This window comes from Schistocerca gregaria, chromosome 1 (assembly GCF_023897955.1).
Source record: "Schistocerca gregaria isolate iqSchGreg1 chromosome 1, iqSchGreg1.2, whole genome shotgun sequence".
NCBI classification, from domain to species: domain Eukaryota; kingdom Metazoa; phylum Arthropoda; class Insecta; order Orthoptera; family Acrididae; genus Schistocerca; species Schistocerca gregaria.
The window spans coordinates 464,817,266-464,840,497 of record NC_064920.1 but is presented as its reverse complement, the minus strand read 5'-3'; the positions used below and the strand labels follow the sequence as shown (position 1 = coordinate 464,840,497).

The 23,232-nt window shown below is 43.5% G+C and overlaps 1 protein-coding gene across 1 annotated transcript in view; it reads left to right on the top strand.

Annotated features, from left to right (window-relative positions):
• Positions 1-22,507, top strand: part of LOC126354211 (CLIP domain-containing serine protease HP8-like) — a 90,811-nt gene extending 68,304 nt beyond the window's left edge. Inside the window, exons 7-8 of the mRNA XM_050003719.1 lie at positions 4,339-4,437; positions 21,972-22,507. Coding sequence (XP_049859676.1) covers positions 4,339-4,437; positions 21,972-22,285 — 413 coding nt within the window. The 3' untranslated portion in view covers positions 22,286-22,507. The remainder of the gene's footprint in view (positions 1-4,338; positions 4,438-21,971) is intronic.
• Positions 22,508-23,232: the final 725 nt, after the last annotated feature.

Below are 23,232 nucleotides of genomic sequence, written 5' to 3'. Positions count from 1 at the left end.
CGTGTCTGAAGACGCCCCAGATAGCAGTGGGATACCAACCTGATTATCGCCCGCCATCCCGTCCGACAACTAGGAGTGAAGGTCTGGAGAGCCATTTCAGTTCGTAGCAGGACTCCTTTGGTTGTCATCCGCGGCACTTTTACAGCGCTGCTGTACGTCGACGATATTCTACACCCCGTTTTGTTGCCCTTTATGGCGAGCCATGGACTTGCATTTCAGCAAGATAATGCCCCCCTCCCCCCCTAGGGCAAGAGTTTCTAATGCTTGTCTTCGTGATTGCCAAACCCAACTTTGTCCTCCCCCAAGTTTGAAACGTTTGGAGCACTTCCGTTACATTCGGATAATTCCTTCGTGCTGAGTCGTTTCTTTGTCTTAGAATGTACTTCCGTCGCCATCGCCTGTTTTAATTCGACTACATTTCATTACCCTTGCTTTCCTTTTGTTGATGTTCATCTTATAACATCTTTTCACGACATCATCCATTCCGTGCAACTGCTTTTTCAAGTGTTTTACCGCGTCTGAAATAATTACCATGTCATCGAGAAACCTCAAGGTTTTAAATTTCTTTTGCCTTTAATTCCCTGTCTAAGAATTCCCTTACTTTCCGTTTCTGCTTTCGCTTTGTACAGATTGAATAATATGGGAGATAGGGTACAATCCTGTTTCACTCGCTTCTCAACTACTACTTTCCCTTCATGCTCTTCGAATCCTGTAACTGTGGGCGATGATGTCCATTCGCCAGCTCAGGCGTTGTTTCAACCAAGACACTGCATGTGTGAGTCAAGTCCGGCACACATTCTGTTGGAAATGGCGAAGTTCAGTTCAGCACTTGCCACACCGAGCGAACTGACGCAGAGGCCAACACATTGCACTAGCATTCCGGAGGGCAACTGTTCAAATCTCCATCCGGAGATCCAGATTTACATTTTCTGCGACTTCCAAATGGTTCGAATGGCTCTAAGTACTATGGGACTTAACATCTGAGGTTATTAGTCCCCTAGACCTAGACCCACTTAAAGCTAACTAACATAAGGACACCACCCACATCCATGCCCGAGGCACGATTCGAACCTGCAACCCTAGCAGCAGCGCGGTTCCGGACTGCAGCGCATACAACCGCTCGGCCACAGCGGCCGGCCTGCGACTTCCCTAAATCATTCAAAGCTAGTATCATAATGAGTGCTTTCAAAAAAGTCACGGCCGAATTTCTTTGCTATCTTTCGTAATTCGATCTTGTACTCTGTCTACAATGACATCGCTGTCGACGCAACGTTTAACTCTTAATCTTCCTTCCTTCTTAGTACTTGTCACAGCATATGCGACACTGAAATACAATCTCTCTCAGTCGAAGTATCTATGTAGCCTTCACAATCCGATGGACTTAAAAAACCTGCCCTATTTTCTTTGTGTTTTAAGTTGTCCACAGGAGGTATACATTGGGTGTAACAAAAATTTGCGGCACAAATTGCTGGGCACATACCTGATAAGTAGACGAAGAAGTTACGTTATATGAACACTGATCTGCAAACGCTTTGTTTCCATGTTACAATTCATTTTCTCCAACTCATTAATCATGTGAATCATACAAGAACAGAATGTTAGAATCACGGGGAACATGCTCTCTTGGTGACGTCTGGTTACGTTGTGCAGCACCAGTGTTTTGTTTCTCAGGTCCCTGTTACCAGTGGACGTACACCTTTGCTTGTTTCAGAGATCAGTATAACAGTTGCAAGCACACGGGTTACTACGTAGAGTTAATGACATATTTGACTCTTGCAGTGGCAGTGTACACAAATGCAGAATTGGCAGATGGGCATTTACTGTATGGGTTAGCTGACGGCAATGGCGATCGCGCTCAACTATCGCACAGATCCGGTTATAATGGATAGGTAGCGACGGAGCAATTGACTGACCTCCATGCTCTCCGAACCTAAGCACACTGGACTTTTATTTTTGGGGGCACTTGAATGCACTTGCGAGATGTAGAAGTATGAAATTGGAATTTGGTTGCAATAATTACACGTCTGTTGTGTGAAACTAATAAACAATATTTTATTCAAAATGATCTCCGTTGCTATTTATACATTTCACCCAACTCTCCGGCAGGCTATGAACGCCACGCCAAAAAAACAGTTCTTCTTTTGAAGCGAGCCAGTCAGCGAGCCGTTTTCGTTCCTTGCCATACGAACTGAAGCGTTGTTCAGCGAGAGCGCGTCCCAGCGGTGCAAGTAGATGGTAATCGGAAGGAGCCAAGTCTGCAGAACAAGCCGCATGCCCTAGTACTTCCCAGATGAACGCCTCGATCGTTTCCCTGTGTGTGATGCGTTGCCACGAAGCAATATGACTTTGTGTTGCAGTTTTTTCATAATCCGGTCGTTTTCCACGTAATGCTCATTTTAAATCATTTACTGTTGGTAGCGATCGGTGTTAACGGTTTCACCAGGTTGTAGCAGCTCATAGTAGATGACACCCTTCTGATTCCATCAAACACAGAACATTGTCTGCTGCCCAAAGCGATTTGGTCTTGCAGTGGATGTCGATGGTTTACCTGGATTCAGTCATGATCTACGATGCTTAGGATCCATTTTTCATCACATCCGATGGAGAAACGACTTTCTTTCGTATCTGGCGAGCAACATTTCACAAGTGGTCTTTCGATTTGCTTGCTGCTTTCACTCAGTTCATGTGGAACCTATTTTCCCACTTTCTGCAGCTTTCCCATAGCTTTCAACCGAAGAAAACCGGCTTTCTTTAGCACATTCAATTGTTCCGCCTGTTCCTGTTGAGTTTGAGTATCGTCTTCATCCAATAAGGCCTGCAAATCGTTGTCTTCGAGCTTTTTTTGTTAGTTTCCCGCGCTCGTCGTTTCTCACGTCAAAATCACCACTTTTGAATTTTTTGAACACTCGAAACATTGTTTTCTCAAGAGCATGTTCGCCGAAAGCTTCGACAAGCATTCGGTGCGATTCTGTAGCAGTTTTCTTCAAATGATAACAGAAAACCATTGACGCCCTAAAATCGTAGTTCGTAGGCACAAAACTCGACGTGTTTACGGGTTTCAAACAGGTACAGATGTATGGAACCCGGGTTACTGTGTGTTGACATTCGTCGTAAGCCGTTACAGGAAGCAGATAGCACTGCAGACGCGGTATCACTAGAGAGCCTTAGGTATCACGAGATCTGCACTGACGGCTAACGCCATCTGTAGGGGAATTCTGGTATCATATTTATGCATCTGGTATGTGTGGAACCCAGTACAAGTTGTTCAAAGTCTCTGTGCCCGTATTATGGAGGGCTACGAAACCATACGTAAGACTCGAGGGATACATCAGTGCATCAGAGATTCAGTATCATGGCCTTTTAGCGCATGTGTCAGTGCCCACGGAGGGCATATTGAACAACTCCTGTGAGAAAGAGTTGTATGAGGTTTGCTGGTGCGTTGTGTTCTTATGTATTTCCCGTGATTAATGAGTTAGAGAAAATGACTTGTAACATGGAAACAGAGCCGTTCCAGACCCTTGTTCATACAACATAATTTCTTCGCCTACGTGTGTCCAGCAATTTGTGATGTACATTTTCGTTAGAATCTATATAAATTTTGAGAAGAAATATCTTTCCTGGAATAAGCTTGTTCTTACTGTTCAATAGGTAGGCAACTCCTCAAATTCACTGGAAGCAGGGGCTATTACGATTACTTCAAGTTTTTCACCATTGACTGCTCAATTGCGGTATTACTGTGCCTCTGAACAATTTTCTCCGTCAAAGAGATGCTAGGCTGTGTACAGAGCGTTAAGTTTTCTTTAGTCTAATAATTCTGCTCTGTCTAAAATTCTCATCTATCTTAATCGGAGATCGATTGACCTGTACAACACCAGCGTACAACCACACCACGACCGGCCAGTGCGACATTTATCATACGACGCACTGCAGCATTTACGAACTTCACGCACATGTGGTCACGGCCTCTTAACATGTATTTTCAGTCTAGAGAAGTAACATACTTCGGAGCTAAGTTTCATTGCAGGCAAATAATAATCGACATTGATAACAATTTCTCAATCATGGGATTGTGGCGAAAAGCTTTAGGGAACCTGTATAAACTCCCTGAAGTAGATAACTGTTTTTTTCTGTAGGAATTATAATATTAGATGTTGGGTATTTGCTGCTTCTCCCTTCTCCGCTCTCTATGGAACCCACAGTGGTAAATAAGACAACGTTACTTTTATGCTCACTGTTTAGCAAATAATGCGCTCTTGCTTTCTTCCTACCTAGAGCTAACAACTATTTCTCTCTTCTCAGTTGCATTGTTACACTAAGACAAGCACTTTGGTATTCCAGATAACATCCGGCCGATCTGCCTCCCGTCTTCACAGGATGTCAACGAGACCTACAAAAACTGGCAGCCGACTATCGCAGGCTGGGGTCGCACTGAAACGAGTAAGCAGCCAATGTATTAGAACAAAAAGTGGTTCTCGCGAAATTGTGACATTTCCCAATATCGCAAACTTCTGACCATAAATTAAGACTTAACACGATGCACACCGTACTATAGAAGTTTTGGTCTGTGTAATGAAATAGTAGACAGCCTTTTACCTGCCTTAGACGGTTAATCCATTACACCAGTGTCAATCAGGTCAATGAAGAAGTGGTCCAAAATATCCACTGGCAAAATGAAGCAAATGGAGTATTGAGAAGAGAGCCAATAAGACGCAAAATAGTCGTTAAGGTCAAAAATATGGATGGCCCTACCCCACTTTTTCAGGATGTGGAATTGGTAAGGTTTAAAGATGGACTCCTAGAAAAAGTTCCAAGCAGTATATTGAACCATACTAACAATTTAAAGAATAAAACAGTACCACGGAAGCCCCTACATTGCCCTGTGGTTGTGAGAGTTGGGCACCAACACAGAAAGCTACGTCTTGAGTGCAGAACTGTGAAATGAAATTCGTAAGTGGAACTATGGAAGACAAGTTTAATAATGCTAATAAGAAAGAAATGAACGTAGAAGTAGTCAACACCGGAATGCAAAAATACAGACGCCAATGGGCTTTCCATATTCATAAAATGGAGGACACCAAAGGCAGCTCTGTGCTGATGAAGTGTGGAGAAAGCAAGGAATAAGATGGAAGTAAACGCTATGAAGATGTAACATGGAGTATCCCTAAATGTAAGGAAACTGCTACTGAAGTTTGTCAGGGTTCTCTTGGGACACTATATATTTATAAATGTTTGTGTATGTGTGTGTGTTTTTAATGTTTTAATATGTATATTTTTTATTAGGCACTCCATATTATTTCTTACGCCATCAATAACATCAAAAATCACGAAAAGAATGGCAGTGGTTAAATCGCAATACATCAATTACATCCCAAGAAATCGCAAGGCGACGTCGATACTTGAAATAAACAAAACGCGCCGCTACTGCAAATCTGATACGCAAGCTTGAACCCCACATTTCTCGTAATCGCGATGTACTTGACATACTACGATTCAACAAACGGTGTACTTATTGATACACTGTTAAGTGGACTGGAAACAATACAGATGTCTGATCATACACAAAGAAAAGTAAGGGAAGGGTTTGCTCATTCGTGTTTTATTGAACTTTACTACAGTATGGTACTAGAATGCACAAGACGGCAACGGAAATCCAAATATCTCCGGCCACGGTGAGCATAATTAACGGCTGACCAAGTATCTAACAAAGAGGTAAATAATAGTTGCACATTTCTGTGTTGTAGGTAGTTGTATGATTGGATGCCTGCATTGTTTCCAGTCAATTTAATAACGATGTAAATGACAATAAGTACAGCGTTTGTTGCATCATAGTACGTCAATCACATCGCAATTACGAACAGTGTAGGGGATTACACTTGCATCTCAGGATGTTCAATAGCTGCGTGTTCTGTTTATAAGCATCACTTTCGCCTTGCAATTTTTTGGGACGTGAATGACGTTTTGCGGTACAACTAAAGCCATTCTTTCTGTGATTTTTCGTGTCACTGATTGCGTAAGAAATAATTCGGGCTGCCCATTACAAAAAAAACATATGTTTGTGTTGAAAATAATATTTGCTTGCGATTCAGAATGTCTCATAGTATTTACTTTCATGAGCCCCTGCCTTACATTGATACTTCTTAAAGTCGTTTACCAATATCTGTTGTTGTCGCAGAGACATTTGCACTGAAACGTTTAAGTGGACCACCTTGCACATACAAACCGATGAACCAAAACATTCTGACCAACAGCTTAATAGCCTGTTGTTTCTCTTTTCGAACACAGTAGAACAGATATTCTGCGTGACGTGGATTCTATAAGTCTTTGACAGAATTCCAGAAGTATGTGGCACCAGAGGTCTACTGACAGGTCAAGCAATTCCCGCAAATTTCGGAATGGTTATTTACAGCCTAACACCTGGCACCCAATATGTTTTCCAGTGGGTACAGATCAAACAGATTTGCTGGCCAAGACTTGAGTGTGATTTCACTATAATGACCCTCAAACCAGTGTCGTAAAATTCTGACCATGCAACACGGGCAGTTATCCTGCTGCAAGATGTTACAGCCTTAGGGGGAGACTTCAAGCATGAAGCGATGCAGGTGATCAAATGGTTCAAATGGCTCTGAGCACTATGGGACTCAACTGCTGTGGTCATTAGTCCCCTAGAACTTAGAACTACTTAAACCTAACTAACCTAAGGACATCACACACCTCCATGCCCGAGGCAGGATTCGAACCTGCGACCGTAGCAGTCGCACGGTTCCGGACTGCGCGCCTAGGCAGGTGATCCGCAGTAATGTTCATGTGGTGCGCTGCTGTCATGACCACCACAGATCCCACCGAAGCCCTACTCAATTTTTTACCCTTAGCATAATTCTATCTTCATCGGCCTAGCATCTGTTGCCTGATGCATGTTTCGTACAGCCATTCGCCTAAATGACGGCGTGTAAGGACCCAACCATCGATATCGAGTAACAAGAAATGTGATTCTTTCGACAGGCGACACATTTCTATTGATCCACAGTGAAAACGCACTGATGCTTTGCTCACTGTAATCACAACTGATGATGTCGTTGGGTGAACACAGGATCACATAGGGGTCGCATAAAGTGAAGCTCCACGTTTAACAATGGCCTTTGAACGATCTGCTCCGAAAGACTTGTGCCTGCGCCAGTATTGTACGTTGTCTTCAGATCTACCACAGATCACTGCCCACCCTGGATTACGCGATGAGGAATCCTGCAACTTCTGCGTTACGTAATGAGGCATGGTCCTCCTTGTTGTTCCACCATCCTTCAACCACTTTCCGTATTACTCACGACAGTAGTACGCCAACAGGGGGCCAGCTTAGCCTTTTCAGAGATTTTTGTTTCCAGTCGCCCTTCGTCAAAACCTCTTACATCGGTGAATTTCTGCAATTGTGGCCCGTATCTTCGTTATAATGTCTGTCTATTCGCGATCTCTTGCGCTTATATTCTTTCCTTATTGCCTCACTGCCCTCAACTCCACCAGGAGTGAGCAGTAGTCATAATATTTTGGCTCATCAGTGTATACATATATACGACAGCTTGAACACCGAGCAGAATACATTTCCCTAAAACGAACTTTATCTCACATATTACGTATGTCATTAGCATTGTCGAACTGTCAATAATCTCTCAGTTTGATAACTCAGTATGCTGTGAACAGCACGTAGGTGCTACATTTGTATTCCGATAGCCACGGCACGGTGTGAGGCAGAGAATACATAATGTATTGAACCTGTATAATTTCTGTCTTTCCTATTCAATCCGCGGATGGAATGTGGGAACGAAGACTTTCGGCAGACCTGAGTCCGAAGGTTGGTTTGAACATCTCAGTGCCTTTCTACGAGGGGGTCTCAGAAAGTAAGTTCCACATGTCGTCGCACGCCACGATCAATGCGCAACAGGAGTGGTGCGTTGTCAGGAGTGCTTGTTCTCTGGCTCTTGCAGACACAGATCTGCTTTGGTAGGTATTACAGACGCCTGTGCGAATGAAATTGAGCGATAACTGTAAACGTACTGCAAATTTCATTTATGCGGAAGAGCACGATTCTTGTGGGCGTAACGTCTCCATGCAATTCTCGTGATACACGGACCAAATGTAATTCCCTATCCAGCCGTAGTGAAATAGTGCCAACAGTTTGTCCCAGGACGCACAGACGTCAGTGACGTTGACCAGGTAGGAATGAAGGCCATCTACGCCAACCACAGACGACAACATTCAGGCAATCGAGGAACTGTTTTGCAGCAGTAGTAATTTTCCGACGATCGTGACGTACACACAGCGATACCCGAACGGCTGCGTTACGAAGAAGCGGACTTCTATCGTCGAGAAATTGAACGATGTGCAATACGCTGCGACCGTTGCCTACAGATACTTTGCGGTTACATAACTGTATCACTTTGAAGTGTAGAGTTACCAGGCTTGGCTCTGAGCACTATGCGACTTAACTGAGGTCATTAGTCGCCTAGAACTTAGAACTAATTAAACATAACTAACCTAAGGACATCACACACATCCATGCCCGAGGCAGGATTCGAAACTGCGACCGTAGCGGTTGCTCGGCTCCAGACTGAAGCGCCTGGAAACCGCACGGCCACTCCGGCACATGTAATTTACTTTTTGAAGTCCCTTCGTAAGTATGATCCTGTTGGAGGATTGCCTTGTATACTGTGTATTAAACTGTTAAACCGGGGACCTAGAAACGACGCACAGGCTTCATCCCGTCTTAGCCCTCAGTGGTTCACAACCCCATAACAGGCTACACAGCAGCCCCATACCGAACCTAGGGTTATTGTGCCGTTAGGCACAGTAGGCAACCCCTCCTCCCCCCCTCCCCCTCCCCCCCGGGAACGTGTCATACCAGACGAGTGTAACCCAAAAAGTTTATGGTGTACTCGCACATTGAGACAGTGTTTGCGCATAGTGTAACTTTAGGCTGAATGAGGTGAGCTAGCCCGCATTCGCCGAGGTAGATGGAAAACCGCTTTCAAAACAATCCACATGCTCACCGGCACACCGGACCTCGACACTAATCCGCCGGGGGGATTCGTGCCGGGGACCGGCATGCCTTCCCGCTCGGGAAGCAGCGTGTTAGACCGCGGGACAAGACGGGCGGGCGAGGATTGCCTTACTCCGGCCTTTCAGCTGACATACCCAGCTAGTTATGTGGGGAACTGCTGTTTAACATCAACTGCAAACCACGTCGAAACTTGTCATTTTAGACATTATAAACCATTACCAGAGGTGTATAAAGAGGCATAAGTGACAAAAAAATCCTAGGACCAACAGGGGGTCGCACTCCAGGCGTTTGAGTTGTAGTTTGTCATTAAACGTGGGATGCCTTATTGCAAGTGACGATTACTGCTCCAGCTCACCTCCATGCTGTTCAGAAAGTTCACCTCGTCGTCGGGATTGAATCGCTTTCTGGCCAAATGTTATTTTCAGCTAGGGAACAGGTGATAGTCACTGGGCACCAAGTCAGAACTATACGGTGGGTGGGTGATTATGTTCCACTGAAACTGTTGCAGCAGATCAACGGTTTGCCGAGCGATGTGTGGGCGAGCGTTGTCATGGAGAATGTGTACGCCCTTGCTCAACATTCCTCTTCTCCGGTTCTGAATCGCCCGTTTGAGTTTTTTCAGAGTCTCACAGTACCTGTCAGCGTTAATTATGGTCCCAGTGAAAGAAGAGGTTCATAACTTTCTGAACATCATGGCAGCGAGCTGGTATGACATGAGCATACAAAAACTACCACAACGTCTACAAAAATGCATCGACAGAAATGGTGATTATGTCGAAAAATAGTTAAATGTTCAAGCTGTAAACTGATGTAAACCATTGTAGAAATAAACAGCTCTATGTACTTATAAAAAAATAGGAGACCTTACTTTTGGGATTACCGTCGTAGGATAATCAGCTGCGACAGACCGGCGAAACGAAACGCTCAGAGTAGTAGATGGGTTTTGCTGTTTGGGCGAAGAAGCAACTGACGACGGCGGAAGTACTGAGAATACAAAACTCCGTCTGGTAATGCTTTGTACAAAAGGTATATATGTTAACATAATATAAATTTACATGTTAAGAGGTTTTCTCCGAAAGTATTTTTGTGAAGTTTGGTGTTAAATGGAAGAAAACATGGACGACAAACAGAACAGGAACGCAGAGAACAGAAGCTTTTGAAGTGTGGTGCTTCAGGAAAAGCGTAAAGGTTAGATGGGTAGGCGAGTAACTGTTAACGAGTTATTGAATCTAACTGGCGAGAAAAGAGCTTTATGGTAGAAATACGTTGATAAGAACTTCCTGACGCGACAAGAAACCGTCAGTCAGAGTAAAATTGGACAAGGAGACAAAAGCTTGACTGCAGGAAGCGGGTTTAACTGGATAGGGTACAGTGGCTGCGCTGATGTGAAAAAAACCTTACGTGTTAAACTGTTGCCTGTAATCAGTCTTAGAGCTGGTGACAACAACAAAAATAATGTCAGCGCACCGGACAAAATATTAGTCTCCCCCTTAAAGAAGCACACTGAGCATTACAAATGGCGTGGAACTGGTAGCGGAAATTCACGCAACCGTGCGGCGTAGGCGTAAGGCACGGCGGTGTTGTGAATGTGCCAATAGCTTGCTTGGACGCAGTGCAGTTACATGGGTCGCCGTGGAGACCTGAGAAAAGGCTCAAAGTGCTACCATGCTTGGACGTGACCATAATTTCACCGTGGGTGAAGCTGCCGGATTTGTTGGTGTACCAACTTCGACTATCAAACGTATCCAGAAGGAATGTTATCACTTGCAGCTCTGTAATAGGAACAGGCTGTAAAAAATACTGATCTTGAAAAAATCCTAATCGGCGGGGATTGGAGACGAGTGTAAAAAACTGGCGGTTTCTAACTCGATAGGAATTGCTTTTGTCAGTGGATGCGAATCCATCTCATCCAGTTACTGAGAGAAGATTGGGAAGGCACCGGCGTACAGAGGACGTTCGGAGTCGGATACCTCGCAAAAGGACATTGCTCTCAATGGCACATAACGCTGAACGTCCCCAAGGGGAAAAACAATGCAGAACCGGTCAGTAGCTGATCGGAGGCGTATAATGTTGTCCGAAGAGTCGCGATTCTGCCTCTTTTCAAGGCATCGAATTTACCGGCGGCTCAATCAGCAGTGTGTAGAGTGTTTAACTCAGGATGGAGATGGTTGTCTGATGCTTTGGGCTGTTTTTCGTACCACGACATAGGCTCACTGATTTAGGTTCTGATGAAAATGAACCAGAATGTTTATTTCTGAAATCTCGGTAATCAAGTTTTGTCCTTCGTGCTTCATCTTCATGATGGATAAGCTACGGGCACTCCCTTCTTGCAGGATAACAGCCGTGTTCACTGGGAGGTAAATGTACGATCCTGGTTTGACCAACAGTCAGCCGCCGTATCACACCTCGACCGACCCGCTAAACCATCTGATCCTGGCTACACACGAAAAAAGTGTGGGCTATTCGGAGCAGCGAGTGAAACATAGCAGTCAGCAGCCACACATCTCTGCATGGCGTCAACTGGAAATGGCATACCTGAAGAGTCTTGAACAAGTGATGCAAATATAACTGACAGAACTTGTACACTCTCTTCCTTATCGACATGGCGTCATTATCAAGGCTGTGGTACATGGTACTTACGTGATATCTTCTAGGGCGTGATTAGTATTTCCTCTGGTATGTTTATGAGGAGTCTCGTCCCCTGCAGTTGGCTCACTTGACCTCATATAATGTTTAACTCCTGTTGCCGAACTAAAATTTACTTCTTTCATGTGGTGAGGGATACTTACCGTGGTGCAACAGCATGGAGCGGGGGAACGGTAGGTACTGAGCTCCAATAAAGTAAGATTTTAATGCAATAATTTTTCTTTTATCCACAGGCCTCAACAAAAGTAATTTGGCACAATCTTGTAATAGACATATTCCATTTGATTAGATACAGTTTAAACAAAGCGCTCTTCATAAGCCATTAATTGATGTTAATAAAAAATATTGTAAAGATCTTGATCATTAAGGTTACAGCGTAAACTAAACAATTACAAATATCAAAGCACTTTAAAAGGAATAAAGTAGCACACTTCAGTCACAGCTTTAAATACTTGCTTACTAACAAGACTGATACACGGAGGGGTTTCAAAAGAAATAATTCATAATCAACACATCTGTAGCAATGGCACCCAACCATCACATCGAAATAAACTCGGCCCCTAGAGGTGGTGTGTGTGCCGTACTGTTACGAATACCACTAGCGCCAGTCGACAACCTAACTCAGTATAAAGAAAGGAAAATTACATACATGCCATACAAGTGATTACATAAGAAATATAAGCACCCAATGGACATTAAACATGAAAACGTGCCAAAAATAATCACTAGTTAAACAGCTTGACAGTACACCCGAAGGCATAAAAATCATAAGTTCATGTAACATCAGTGCCTAGTTAACTCTTACTTTACATTAATAGGCTTCTGGAAGGTAGCCAGAATCTAAACTAATTTCGCGACAAGAAAAGCCACTTAAAACAATGTTCAGCAGAAATACTTCTAATATGGCCAAATCACGGCCACGGACAAAACAGTCACAACGGATCTACCACAGAGCAAGACACACTGGTTCAGATTAAGGAGTGAAGACAACACAATCTTAGTGCGCAGATGAGATGGCCGTAAGTTATCAGTGAATATGTCTCAGCAACCAGCAGCCAAGTTTGAACCGGCAGAAATTTTCAACGCAGGCTACGCAATACGATGTCGGACGACGCTTGTAGGTAACACCGTTCCTGACGGTGCACTACGCTCCCATCAGCAGCGGGTACGATCCGTCACCTGCAGTGCGTGGTGCCTCTGCACTCTTCCACAGCAGGCGGCAAGTGAATGACCCCGGCGAGCAACAACACTGTGTTTGACTACTGTAATGAGGCATCGATAGGAGACGGTTCACGGTTCAGTCTCAATAAATCTTTAAAAATTACCCCTGACATGTGAAAAACTCTACGTAATTGCACGGCTACGAGTTAGATGGTGGAAAAAAGGAACGTCCTAAATTATGGTAGTTAATGGTGTGATACTCTATTCAAATTGCTGCTCTTCTCAGTAATCCGGTATAGATTACGACCAACCGATATATTCCAAAACGATTGCTCAAATGAAAATTAATTTGTAAGCTATTCCTCCAGTTCTCTGTAATAAAAGATCGCTCCAACACTTTCGGCCATTATAAAAGATTGCTTGAAATTTTCCGTACCTTTCACATCATGTTCTTACTTGTATTTAATTTTATCAGCTTCTACATCTACATGGATACTCTGCAAATCACATTTAAGTGCCTGGCAGAGGGTTCATCGAACCACCTTCATTATTCTCTATTATTCCAATATCCTATAGGGCGCGGAGTGAATGAACACCTATATCTTTCCGTACAAGCTCTGATTTATCTTATTTTATCGTGGTGATCGTTCCTCCCTATGTAGGTCGGTGTCAACAAAATATTTTCTCATTCGATGGAGAAAGTTGGTGATTGGAATTTCGTGAGAAGATTCCGTCGCAACGGAAAACGACTTTCTTTTAATGATTTCCAGCCCAAACATAAATCATTTCTGTGACACTCTCTCCCATATTTCGCGATAATACAAAACGTGCTGCCTTTCTTTGAACTTTTTCGATGTACTCCGTCAGTCCTATCTGGTAAGGATCCCACACCGCGAAGCAGTATTCTAAGAGAGGACGGACAAGCGTAGTGTATGTAGTCTCCTTAGTAGGACTGTTACATTTTCTAAGTGTCCTGCCAATAAAACGCCGCCTTTGGTTAGCCTTCCCCACAACATTTTCTATGTGTTTTTTCCAGTTTAAGTTGTTCGTAATTGTTATACCTATGGATTTAGTTGAATTTGGCTTTTAGATTAGACTGATTTATCGTATAACCGAAGTTTAACGAGTTCATTTTACCACTCATGTGGATGACCTCACACTTTTCGTTATTTACGGTGAACTGTCACGTTTCGCACCATTCAGATATTTTTTCTAAATCGTTTTGCAGTTTGTTTTGATCTTCCGATGACTTTATTAGTTGCTAAACGACAACGTCCTCCGCAAACAACCGAACACAGCTGCTCAGATTGTCTCCCAAATCGTTTATATAGATAAGGAACAGCTAAGGGCCTATAACACTACCTTGGGGAACGCTGGAAATCACTTCTATTTTACTCGATGACTTTCCGTCAATTACTACGAACTGTGACCTCTCTCACAGGAAATCGCAAATACAGTCACATAACTGAGACGATATTCCATAAGCACGCAATTTCACTACTAGCCGCTTGTCTGGTACAGTGTCAAAAGCCCTCCGGAAATCCAGGAATACGGAATCGATCTAAAATCCCTCGTCAATAGCACTCAGCGCTTCATGTGAATAAAGAACTAGTTGTGTTTCAGAGGAACAATGTTTTCTAAACCCATGTTGACTGTGTGTCAATACACCGTTTCCTTCGAGGTAATTCATAATGTTCGAACACAATATGTGTTCTAAAATCCTGCTGCACATCGACGTTAACGATATGGGCCTGTAATTTATTGGATTACTCCTACTACCTTTCTTGAATATTGGTGCAACCTGTGTAACTTTCCAGTCTTTAGGTACAGATTTTTCGTCGACCGAACAGTTGTATATGATTGTTAAGTATGGATCTAATGCATCAGCACACTCTGAAAGAACAGTCTGGGCCAGAAGACTTGCGTTTATTAAGTGATTTGAGTTGCTCCACTACTCCGAGGCTATTTACTTCTACGTTACTCATGTTGGCAGCTGTTCTCGATTCTAATTCTGCTGTATTTACTTCGTCTTCTTTTGTGAAGTCATTTCGTAAGGCTTTGTTTTGTAACTCTGCTTTGCCAGCACTGTCTTCGATAGTATCTCCAATGCTATCCCGCAGAAAAGGCATTGATTTTTTCTTGCCGCTAACATACTTCACATACGACCAGAATCTCTTTGGATTTTCTGCCAGGTTTCGAGACAAAGTTTCGTTGTTGAAACTGTTATAGGCGTCTCGCATTGAACTCCGCACTTCTGTAAAGGATCGCCAATCTTGGGGATTTTGCGTATGTTTAAATTTGGCATGTTTGTTTCTTTGTTTCTGCAACAATGTTCTAGCCCGTTTTATGTACCAAGGAGGATCTGCTCCGTCGTTTGTTAATTTATTTGGTATATTTTTCGAGGATTTGGGGATTACAGTATTCAATCCCGCTACGACAACCCTGTGTTCACTAATCTCTGTATCGGTTTTGATGCTCGTTATTAACTCAGGATTATTTATTGCTAAGAGAACAATTGTGTTTTCACAACCGTTTACTATTCGCGTGGGCTCATGAACTAAGTGCTCGAAATAATTTTCAGAGAATGCGTTTAGCACAATTTCGGATGCTATTTTATGCGTAGCTCCGGAATTAAACATGTATTTTCGCCAACATATAAAGAACACGCGAGGCAATACTGACCTTACGACTTATCTTAGAAGAAAGATTAAGGAAAGGCAAACCTACGTTTCTAGCATTTGTAGACTTAGAGAAGGCGTTTGACAATGTTGACTGGAATACTGTCTTTCAAATTCTAAAGGTGGCAGGGGTAAAATACAGGGAGCGAAAGGCTATTTACAATTTGTACAGAAACCAGATGGCAGTTATAAGAGTCGAGGGACATGAAAGGGAAGCAGTGGTTGGGAATGGAGTAAGGCAGGGTTGCAGCCTTTCCCCGATGTTATTTAATCTGTATATTGAGCAAGCAGTAAAGGAAACAAAAGAAAAATTCGGAGTAGGTATTAAAATCCATAGCGAAGAAATAAAAACTTTGAGGTTCGCCAATGACATTGTAATTCTGTCAGAGACGGCAAAGGACTTGGAAGAGCAGTAGAACGGAATGGACAGTGTCTTGAAAGGAGGATATAAGATGAACATCAACAAAAGCAAAACGAGGATAATGGAATGTAGTCGAATTAAGTCGGGTGATGCTGAGGGAATTAGATTAGGAAATGAGACACTTAAAGTAGTAAAGGAGTTTTGCTATTTGGGGAGCAAAATAACTGATGATGGTCGAAGTAGAGAGGATATAAAATGTGGACTGGCAATGGCAAGGAAAGCGTTTCTGAAGAAGAGAAATTTGTTAACATCGAGTATAGATTTAAGTGTCAGGAAGACATTTCTGAAAGTATTTGTATGGAGTGTAGCCATGTATGGAAGTGAAACATGGACGATAAATAGTTTGGACAAGAAGAGAATAGAAGCTTTTGAACTGTAGTGCTACAGAAGAATGCTGAAGATTAGATGGGTAGATCACATAACTAATAAGGAAGTATTAAATAGGACTGGGGAGAAGAGAAGTTTGTGGCACAACTTGACCAGAAAAAGGGATCGGTTGGTAGGACATGTTCTGAGGCATCAAGGGATCACCAATTTAGTATTGGAGGGCAGCGTGGAGGGTAAAAATCGTAGAGGGAGACCAAGAGATGAATACACTAAGCAGATTCAGAAGGATGTAGGTTGCAGTAGGTACTGGGAGATGAAGAAGCTTGCACAGGATAGAGTAGCATGGAGAGCTGCATCAAACCAGTCTCATGACTGAAGACAACAACAACAACAACATAAAGGGTTAATTAAAGTCACCACCAACTATTATCATATGAGTCGGGTACGTGTTTGAAATCAAACTCAAGTTTTCCTTGAACCTTTCAGCAACTGTATCATTTGAATTGGGAGGTCGGTAAAAGGATCCAATTATTATTTTATTCCGGTTGCCAACAATGACCTCTGCCCATACTAACTCACAGGAAGTATCTACTTCAATTTCGCGACAAGTTAAACTACTTCTGATAGCAACAAACACGCCACCGCCAACTGTGTTTAGCCTATCTTTTCGGAACAGCGATAGGTTCTTCGCAATGTCGGCTGAGCTTGTATCCGGCTTTAGCCAGCTTTCAGTGCCTATAACGATTTGAGCATCAGTGCTCTCTATTAGCGCTTGGAGCTCTTGTACTTTCCCAACACAGCTACGACTATTTACAACTGTTGTACCAATGGTTCCTGTATCTACGTTCTTCCTGTGTTCAGCCTGCACGCTGTTTGACTGAAGCCCTCTTGTGTTGACCCTCTAACCTAAAAAAAACCACCCACTCCACGCCACACAGCCACCGCTGCCCGCATAGCCGCCTCCTACGTATAGTGGACACTTGACCTATTCAGCAGTACCTAAAACCCAACCTACCTTTTGGCGCTCCTGTCGACTATGTTGCATATGATCAGCTATACTTTCATCTTGCAAGCAAGACTGGCAGCCTTTACCACTTCTGTTAGCCGCTCGAACCAGAGAGAATCTCTTCTGATCCAAAATGACACACATCATTGGTACCGACGTGAGCAACCACCTGCAGTTGGCTGCACCCTTCGTGTAACTCAAGGTACCGTATTTGGTTTCTCTTTTCAAAATTATGCCCAGCTTTAGTAACATGTGTCAGGAGCGTCTCATGTACACAGTGACATAGCAGGTTTTGTGGCGCATGGCTTCCGTCATCTGATCCTGCAAAATTTGATTAGAGAGTACTGCTCATTTTAATTTCGACACTGTTTTAGAAAAGAATTTTTTTGAAGCAATTAAAGTATTTCAGTCGAAGCAAAACGTCACAATGACTCGCTTCTGATAACTAGTTGAACTGGAGATTAAGTTTTAATTAATATTAATAAACTGAAACATCGATAAAGGCACGTCGACAACACTCGTTATACATAGTCCAAACAATTTAATAATCACGATAGCATTTTGTTTGATTTTTATTGTGCATTTTTCTAGCGGATTTCGATTTTTCGTTTTTTAAAGCTCTCCCGTTCTAGCTGGTGCAATTACTATATCATAAACACAGTTTGCATGCGACCAAGATCGGTTGCTTGTGAGAGGTTTAGAATCTCATTTTGAATCACTGAATTATGTATATACGTAGTAATTAGCCATCAGCTACAGTTACAGTTACATAAACTTCGCTTGAGTCATAAGACAAGTCGTAATTCTGACGTAAAAGTTGTTTGACTCCAAGTGAACGTCACCGCAACGCACCAGAGTAAAAGCTGCAGTCTAGACTGAAGGTGGACGGTAGTGGCAGGTGTGTGGGCAGTTTTGGAGCGTCGAGTTGCTGAAGCCAGTGATTCAGATTTCTCTATCTTCTTAAATAATATGTTAGCAACGCCAAGACAGGTGCTAGATGTCTTTGTATTTGCACCGAACGATTTTAAAGAAACATTATTCGATTTTTTTTTATTTATTATTTAATAACCGAGATAACCTCAAACATGAAATGGGTCCTGGGCAGCCAACGACTGTAAAATAAATACACAGTGTGTCCCAGTTCCTTTAATGTTGTCTCGCCCTCATACACAAAACTTAATGTTGCCTCTCTGCACGACCACCAGCTTTCGACGAGTGTTAGACACGTACTGCTACATTCGTGACCAAGGTGCCTACTGCAGAAATGCTAGCGCTTTGACCTTCTACATGGCTGTTGTTGAAACTTCAGTGATCGTAACGACACAACTTGCGACGTGATAACTTTGCAGTTTGTAATTTCACAAAAGCAGTGCTAACGGAATTGGACAGACTGTGCACATCCGCAGGAAGCGTGGATTTAGGACTCTGCTGACACGCACTAGCTTTTTGTTGATTAAACAGCGAAACACAGGTAGATCTGAAGGTACATCCTCCTCGTGTGTCACGTTATCAGAAAAACAAAGGACTAAAAATACTTTGACAGTGGCATAAAATACATTTTCAAAGCTGCCGGGAGTGCGACCTAAAACGTGCGAGGGGAATTCAGCCTTATTCAAGACATTGTTTTATTAGTTTTGTTTCAGGCAAAGATGTTGCAGCACTTGGTGCTATGTTCGGCAGGTTTTTATTTATTTTTCCTGATAATTATTATTAGATGTTATCATATTGCGGAGGTGAATTTTGGCTTAAAGTTATTAACACGAACAAAGGAGCTATTATTATATGTCAAATTTTATGTTATCGTACATTTATAGTCACAGTCACTGAATTGAGTCATTATTTGTTGTACACTTACACAGTGCTAAACATTTAGGTCTAAGATACTAATTTGGATATAAGATGATTATACGTCAGTTCACATATCTTACATGACGCTTTCAATCATGCATGTTGATAGTTTATATCTACCATGCATCCTACAGCTTCTCATCTGTAAAGAACAAAACGTTTTCCGTTCTTCATTTATTCTGGACTGAAAACCGCTGTATTGTATCTTTCTTTTTAGAATGTTTCTTACGCGGTTGTTTTTGTGCTGTGCTCTTGCTTCCTTTGTCTATGACGTGTTAAAAAAACGTATTTCTTTTGTGATTCTCGTTTTTAGATGTTACAGACGGATATGGTAGACTTTATCAGCAAAACACAAGGTTTCCGTCACCACTTTACACATTGACGTAGCTACGAGGTGCTCATTTGTTTCTCTTCGTGTTTGTATTGTTGCCCGCGATTTCGAAGTGTTATTGAGATCTGAGATTCTTACCTTTAGTGTGTGTATGTGTGTGTGTGTGTGAGGGAGAGAGAGAGAGAGAGAGAGAGAGAGAGAGAGGGAGAGAATAAATTTCTTTTAATTTACGTCTATGGTCACAAACTGTTTGTTCATAGATTACCGGTTTCCGTCTATAGTGACCATCTTCAGATCTGTGTTTTATAAGTGAGTGTTACTGACAACATGACTCGTGCATATGTTATTATTTGTATATACAGGGTGTTACAAAAAGGTATGGCCAAAATTTCAGGAAACATTCCTCACAAAAAAATAAAGAAAAGATGTTAGGCGGACATGTGTCCGGAAATGCTTAATTTCCATGTTAGAGCTCATTTTAGTTTCGTCAGTATGTACTGTACTTCCTCGATTCACCGCCAGTTGGCCCAATTGAAGGAACGTAATGTTGTCTTCGGTGCTTGTGTTGACATGCGACTCATTGCTCTACAGTGCTAGCATCAAGCAAGTCAGTACGTAGCATCAGCAGGTTAGTGTTCATCACGAACGTGGTTTTGCAGTCAGTGCAATGTTTACAAATGCGGAGTTGGCAGATGCCCATTTGATGTATGGATTAGCACGGGACAATAGCCACGGCGCTGTACGTTTGTGTCGAGAGAGATTTCCAGAACGAAGGTGTCCCGACAGGAAGACGTTCGAAGCAATTGATCGGCGTCTTAGGGAGCACGGAACATTCCAGCCTATGTCTCGCGACTTGGGAAGACCTAGAACGACGAGGACACCTGCAATGGACGAGGCAATTCTTCGTGCAGTTGACGATAACCCTAATGTCAGCGTCAGAGAAGTTGCTGCTGTACAAGGTAACGTTGACCACGTCACTGTATGGAGAGTGCTACGGGAGAACCAGTTGTTTCCGTACCATGTACAGCGTGTGCAGGCACTATCAGCAGCTGATTGGCCTCCACGGGTACACTTCTGCGAATGGTTCATCCAACAATGTGTCAATCCTCATTTCAGTGCAAATGTTCTCTTTACGGATGAGGCTTCATTTCAACGTGATCAAATTGTAAATTTTCACAATCAACTTGTGTAGGCTGACGAGAATCCGCACGCAGCTGTGCAGTTACGTCATCAACACAGATTTTCTGTGAATGTTTGGACAGGCATTGTTGGTGATGTCTTGATTGGGCCCCATGTTCTTCTTCCACCTACGCTCAAATGGAGCACGTTATCATGATTTCATACGTGATACTCTACCTGTGCTGCTAGAACATGTGCCTTTACAAGTACGACACAACATGTGGTTCATGCACGATGGAGCTCCTGCACATTTCAGTCGAAGTGTTCGTACGCTTCTCAACAACAGATTCGGTGACAGATGGATTGGTAGAGGCGGAGCAATTCCATGGCCTCCACGCTCTCCTGACCTCAACCCTCCTGACTTTCATTTATGGCGGCACTTGAAAGCTCTTGTCTACGCAACCCAGATACCAAATGTAGAGACTCTTCGTGCTCGTATTGTGGACGGCGGTGATACAATACGCCATTCTCCAGGGCTGCATCAGCGCTTCAGGGATTCCATGCGACGGAGGGTGGATGCCTGCATCCTCGCTAACGGAGGACATTTTGAACATTTCCTTTAACAAAGTGTTTGAAGTTACGATGGTACGTTCTGTTGCTGTGAGTTTCTATTCCATGATTAATGTGATTTGAAGAGAAGTAATAAAATGAGCTCTAACATGGAAAGTAAGCGTTTCCAGACACATGTCGACATAACATATTTTCTTTCTTTGTGTGTGAGGAATTTTTCCTGAAAGTTTGGCCGTACCTTTTTGTAACACCGCCGGCCAGAGTGGCCGAGTGGTTCTAGGCGCTACAGTCTGGAACCGCGCAACCGCTACGGTCACAGGTTCGAATCCTGCCTTGGGCATGGATGTTTGTGATGTCCTTAGGTTAGTTAGGTTTAAGTAGTTCTAAGTTCTAGGGGACTGATGACCTCAGAAGTTGAGTCCTATAGTGCTCAGAGCCATTTGAACTTTTTTTTTTTGTAATACTCTGTAATTGACGATGCTGGTGCTGAATCTGCATTTAACATTTGACGATGCTACTATCGCTGCACTATGTTAGGACATTGTTTATATAAATCACAGATCTGAAGATGGTCATTACATACCGAAAACGGTAATCTGTGAACAAAAAGTTTCTGACTATAGACGTAAATTAAATGAAATTTATTCTTTAAACGGGCCACTGTTTTATTCACTACAGTGTCGCAGCTGGTGAAAGAGAGAGTGACAGAGAGAGAGATAAGGTGAATGGTGTGGATTTGGATAAAGCATAAATTTTATTTTAATGTTTCGACGTTACGAGTAGCATCAGAGTGAGTGTGGGTGCGTCGTCTGCCTCAGAGAACTGGAGCCCCGTGCTGCTGCAGGCGATGGTGCCGGTGGTGGAGGGCGGCGCGTGCGCGGCCATGTTCGCCGCCGAGGCGTCGCTGCGCGTCGACCCTCGGCGGCAGGTGTGCGCGGGCGGCGAGCGGCGCGACTCGTGCCGCGGCGACTCCGGCGGCCCGCTCATGGGTACGCGGCCGGCCGACGCCGTCACCGTCGCCGTCGCCGTCGCCAGCTACGGGCCCGACCCCTGCGGCAAGCCGGGCTGGCCCGGCGTCTACACGCGCGTCGACGCCTACCGCTCCTGGCTGCTCCGCAACATGCGAATCTGAAGCCGGCGTTCCCACCGCCACCACCTGCCCACATTCACACACCTACTTTTTGCGGAAAAGTCTCTTCCTTTTGCTCCCTATCACTCCGACTGATCTGGCGGAACCTTGCCTGCTGTGTAATGCCATCTTCTCGACTACCTCATCTTACATTATGTGTGAGGATCACGACGTACCTTTTAAGATTTTCAAAATTATATAAAATAAAACACTTTTATCGCTGTATTTTCTCGAAGTACCGTCACAAAACTTACACTAAGGTGACAAAACATATGGGATACCTCCAAATATCGTGTCCGACCTCCATTTTCCTAGTGCAGCAGCTCAACAAGTCGTTGGAAGTCCCTTGCAGGAAAATTGAGCCCTACTGGCTCTATACTCGTCCATAATTACGAAAGTATTGCTTGTGCAGCATTTTGTGCACAAACGGACCTCTCTGTAATCTCCCATAAACGTTCAGCGTGTGTCCAGATCATTTGCTCGAATTGTCCAGAATGTTCTTCAAGTCAGCGACGAACAATTGTAGCCCAGTGACATGGCGCAACGCCATTCATAAAAATTCCATCGTCGTTTGTGAACATGAAGTCCATAAAAGCCTGCAAATGATTTACCAGTAGTGAACATAACCACTTCCAGTCAATGTTCGTTCAGCTGGACCAGGTAACCCAGTCCATTCAATATAAAAACAGCCCAGACCATTAAGAAACAACCGCCAGCTCGCAAAGTGCTATGTTGACAACTTGGGTCCATTGCTTCGTGGGGTTTGTGTCTCAATCGAACCGTACCATCAGCTCCTACCAACTGAAACCGGGACTAATCTGATTAGGCCGCTGTTTTCCAGTCGTCTAGGGTCCAAACTAAATGGTCACGAGCTCAACCGACACCGACTCAATGGAAGGCCTCGGCGCTTGTTGCTGACGTCACGTCAGGTAGGCACGGCGAACGCCAGG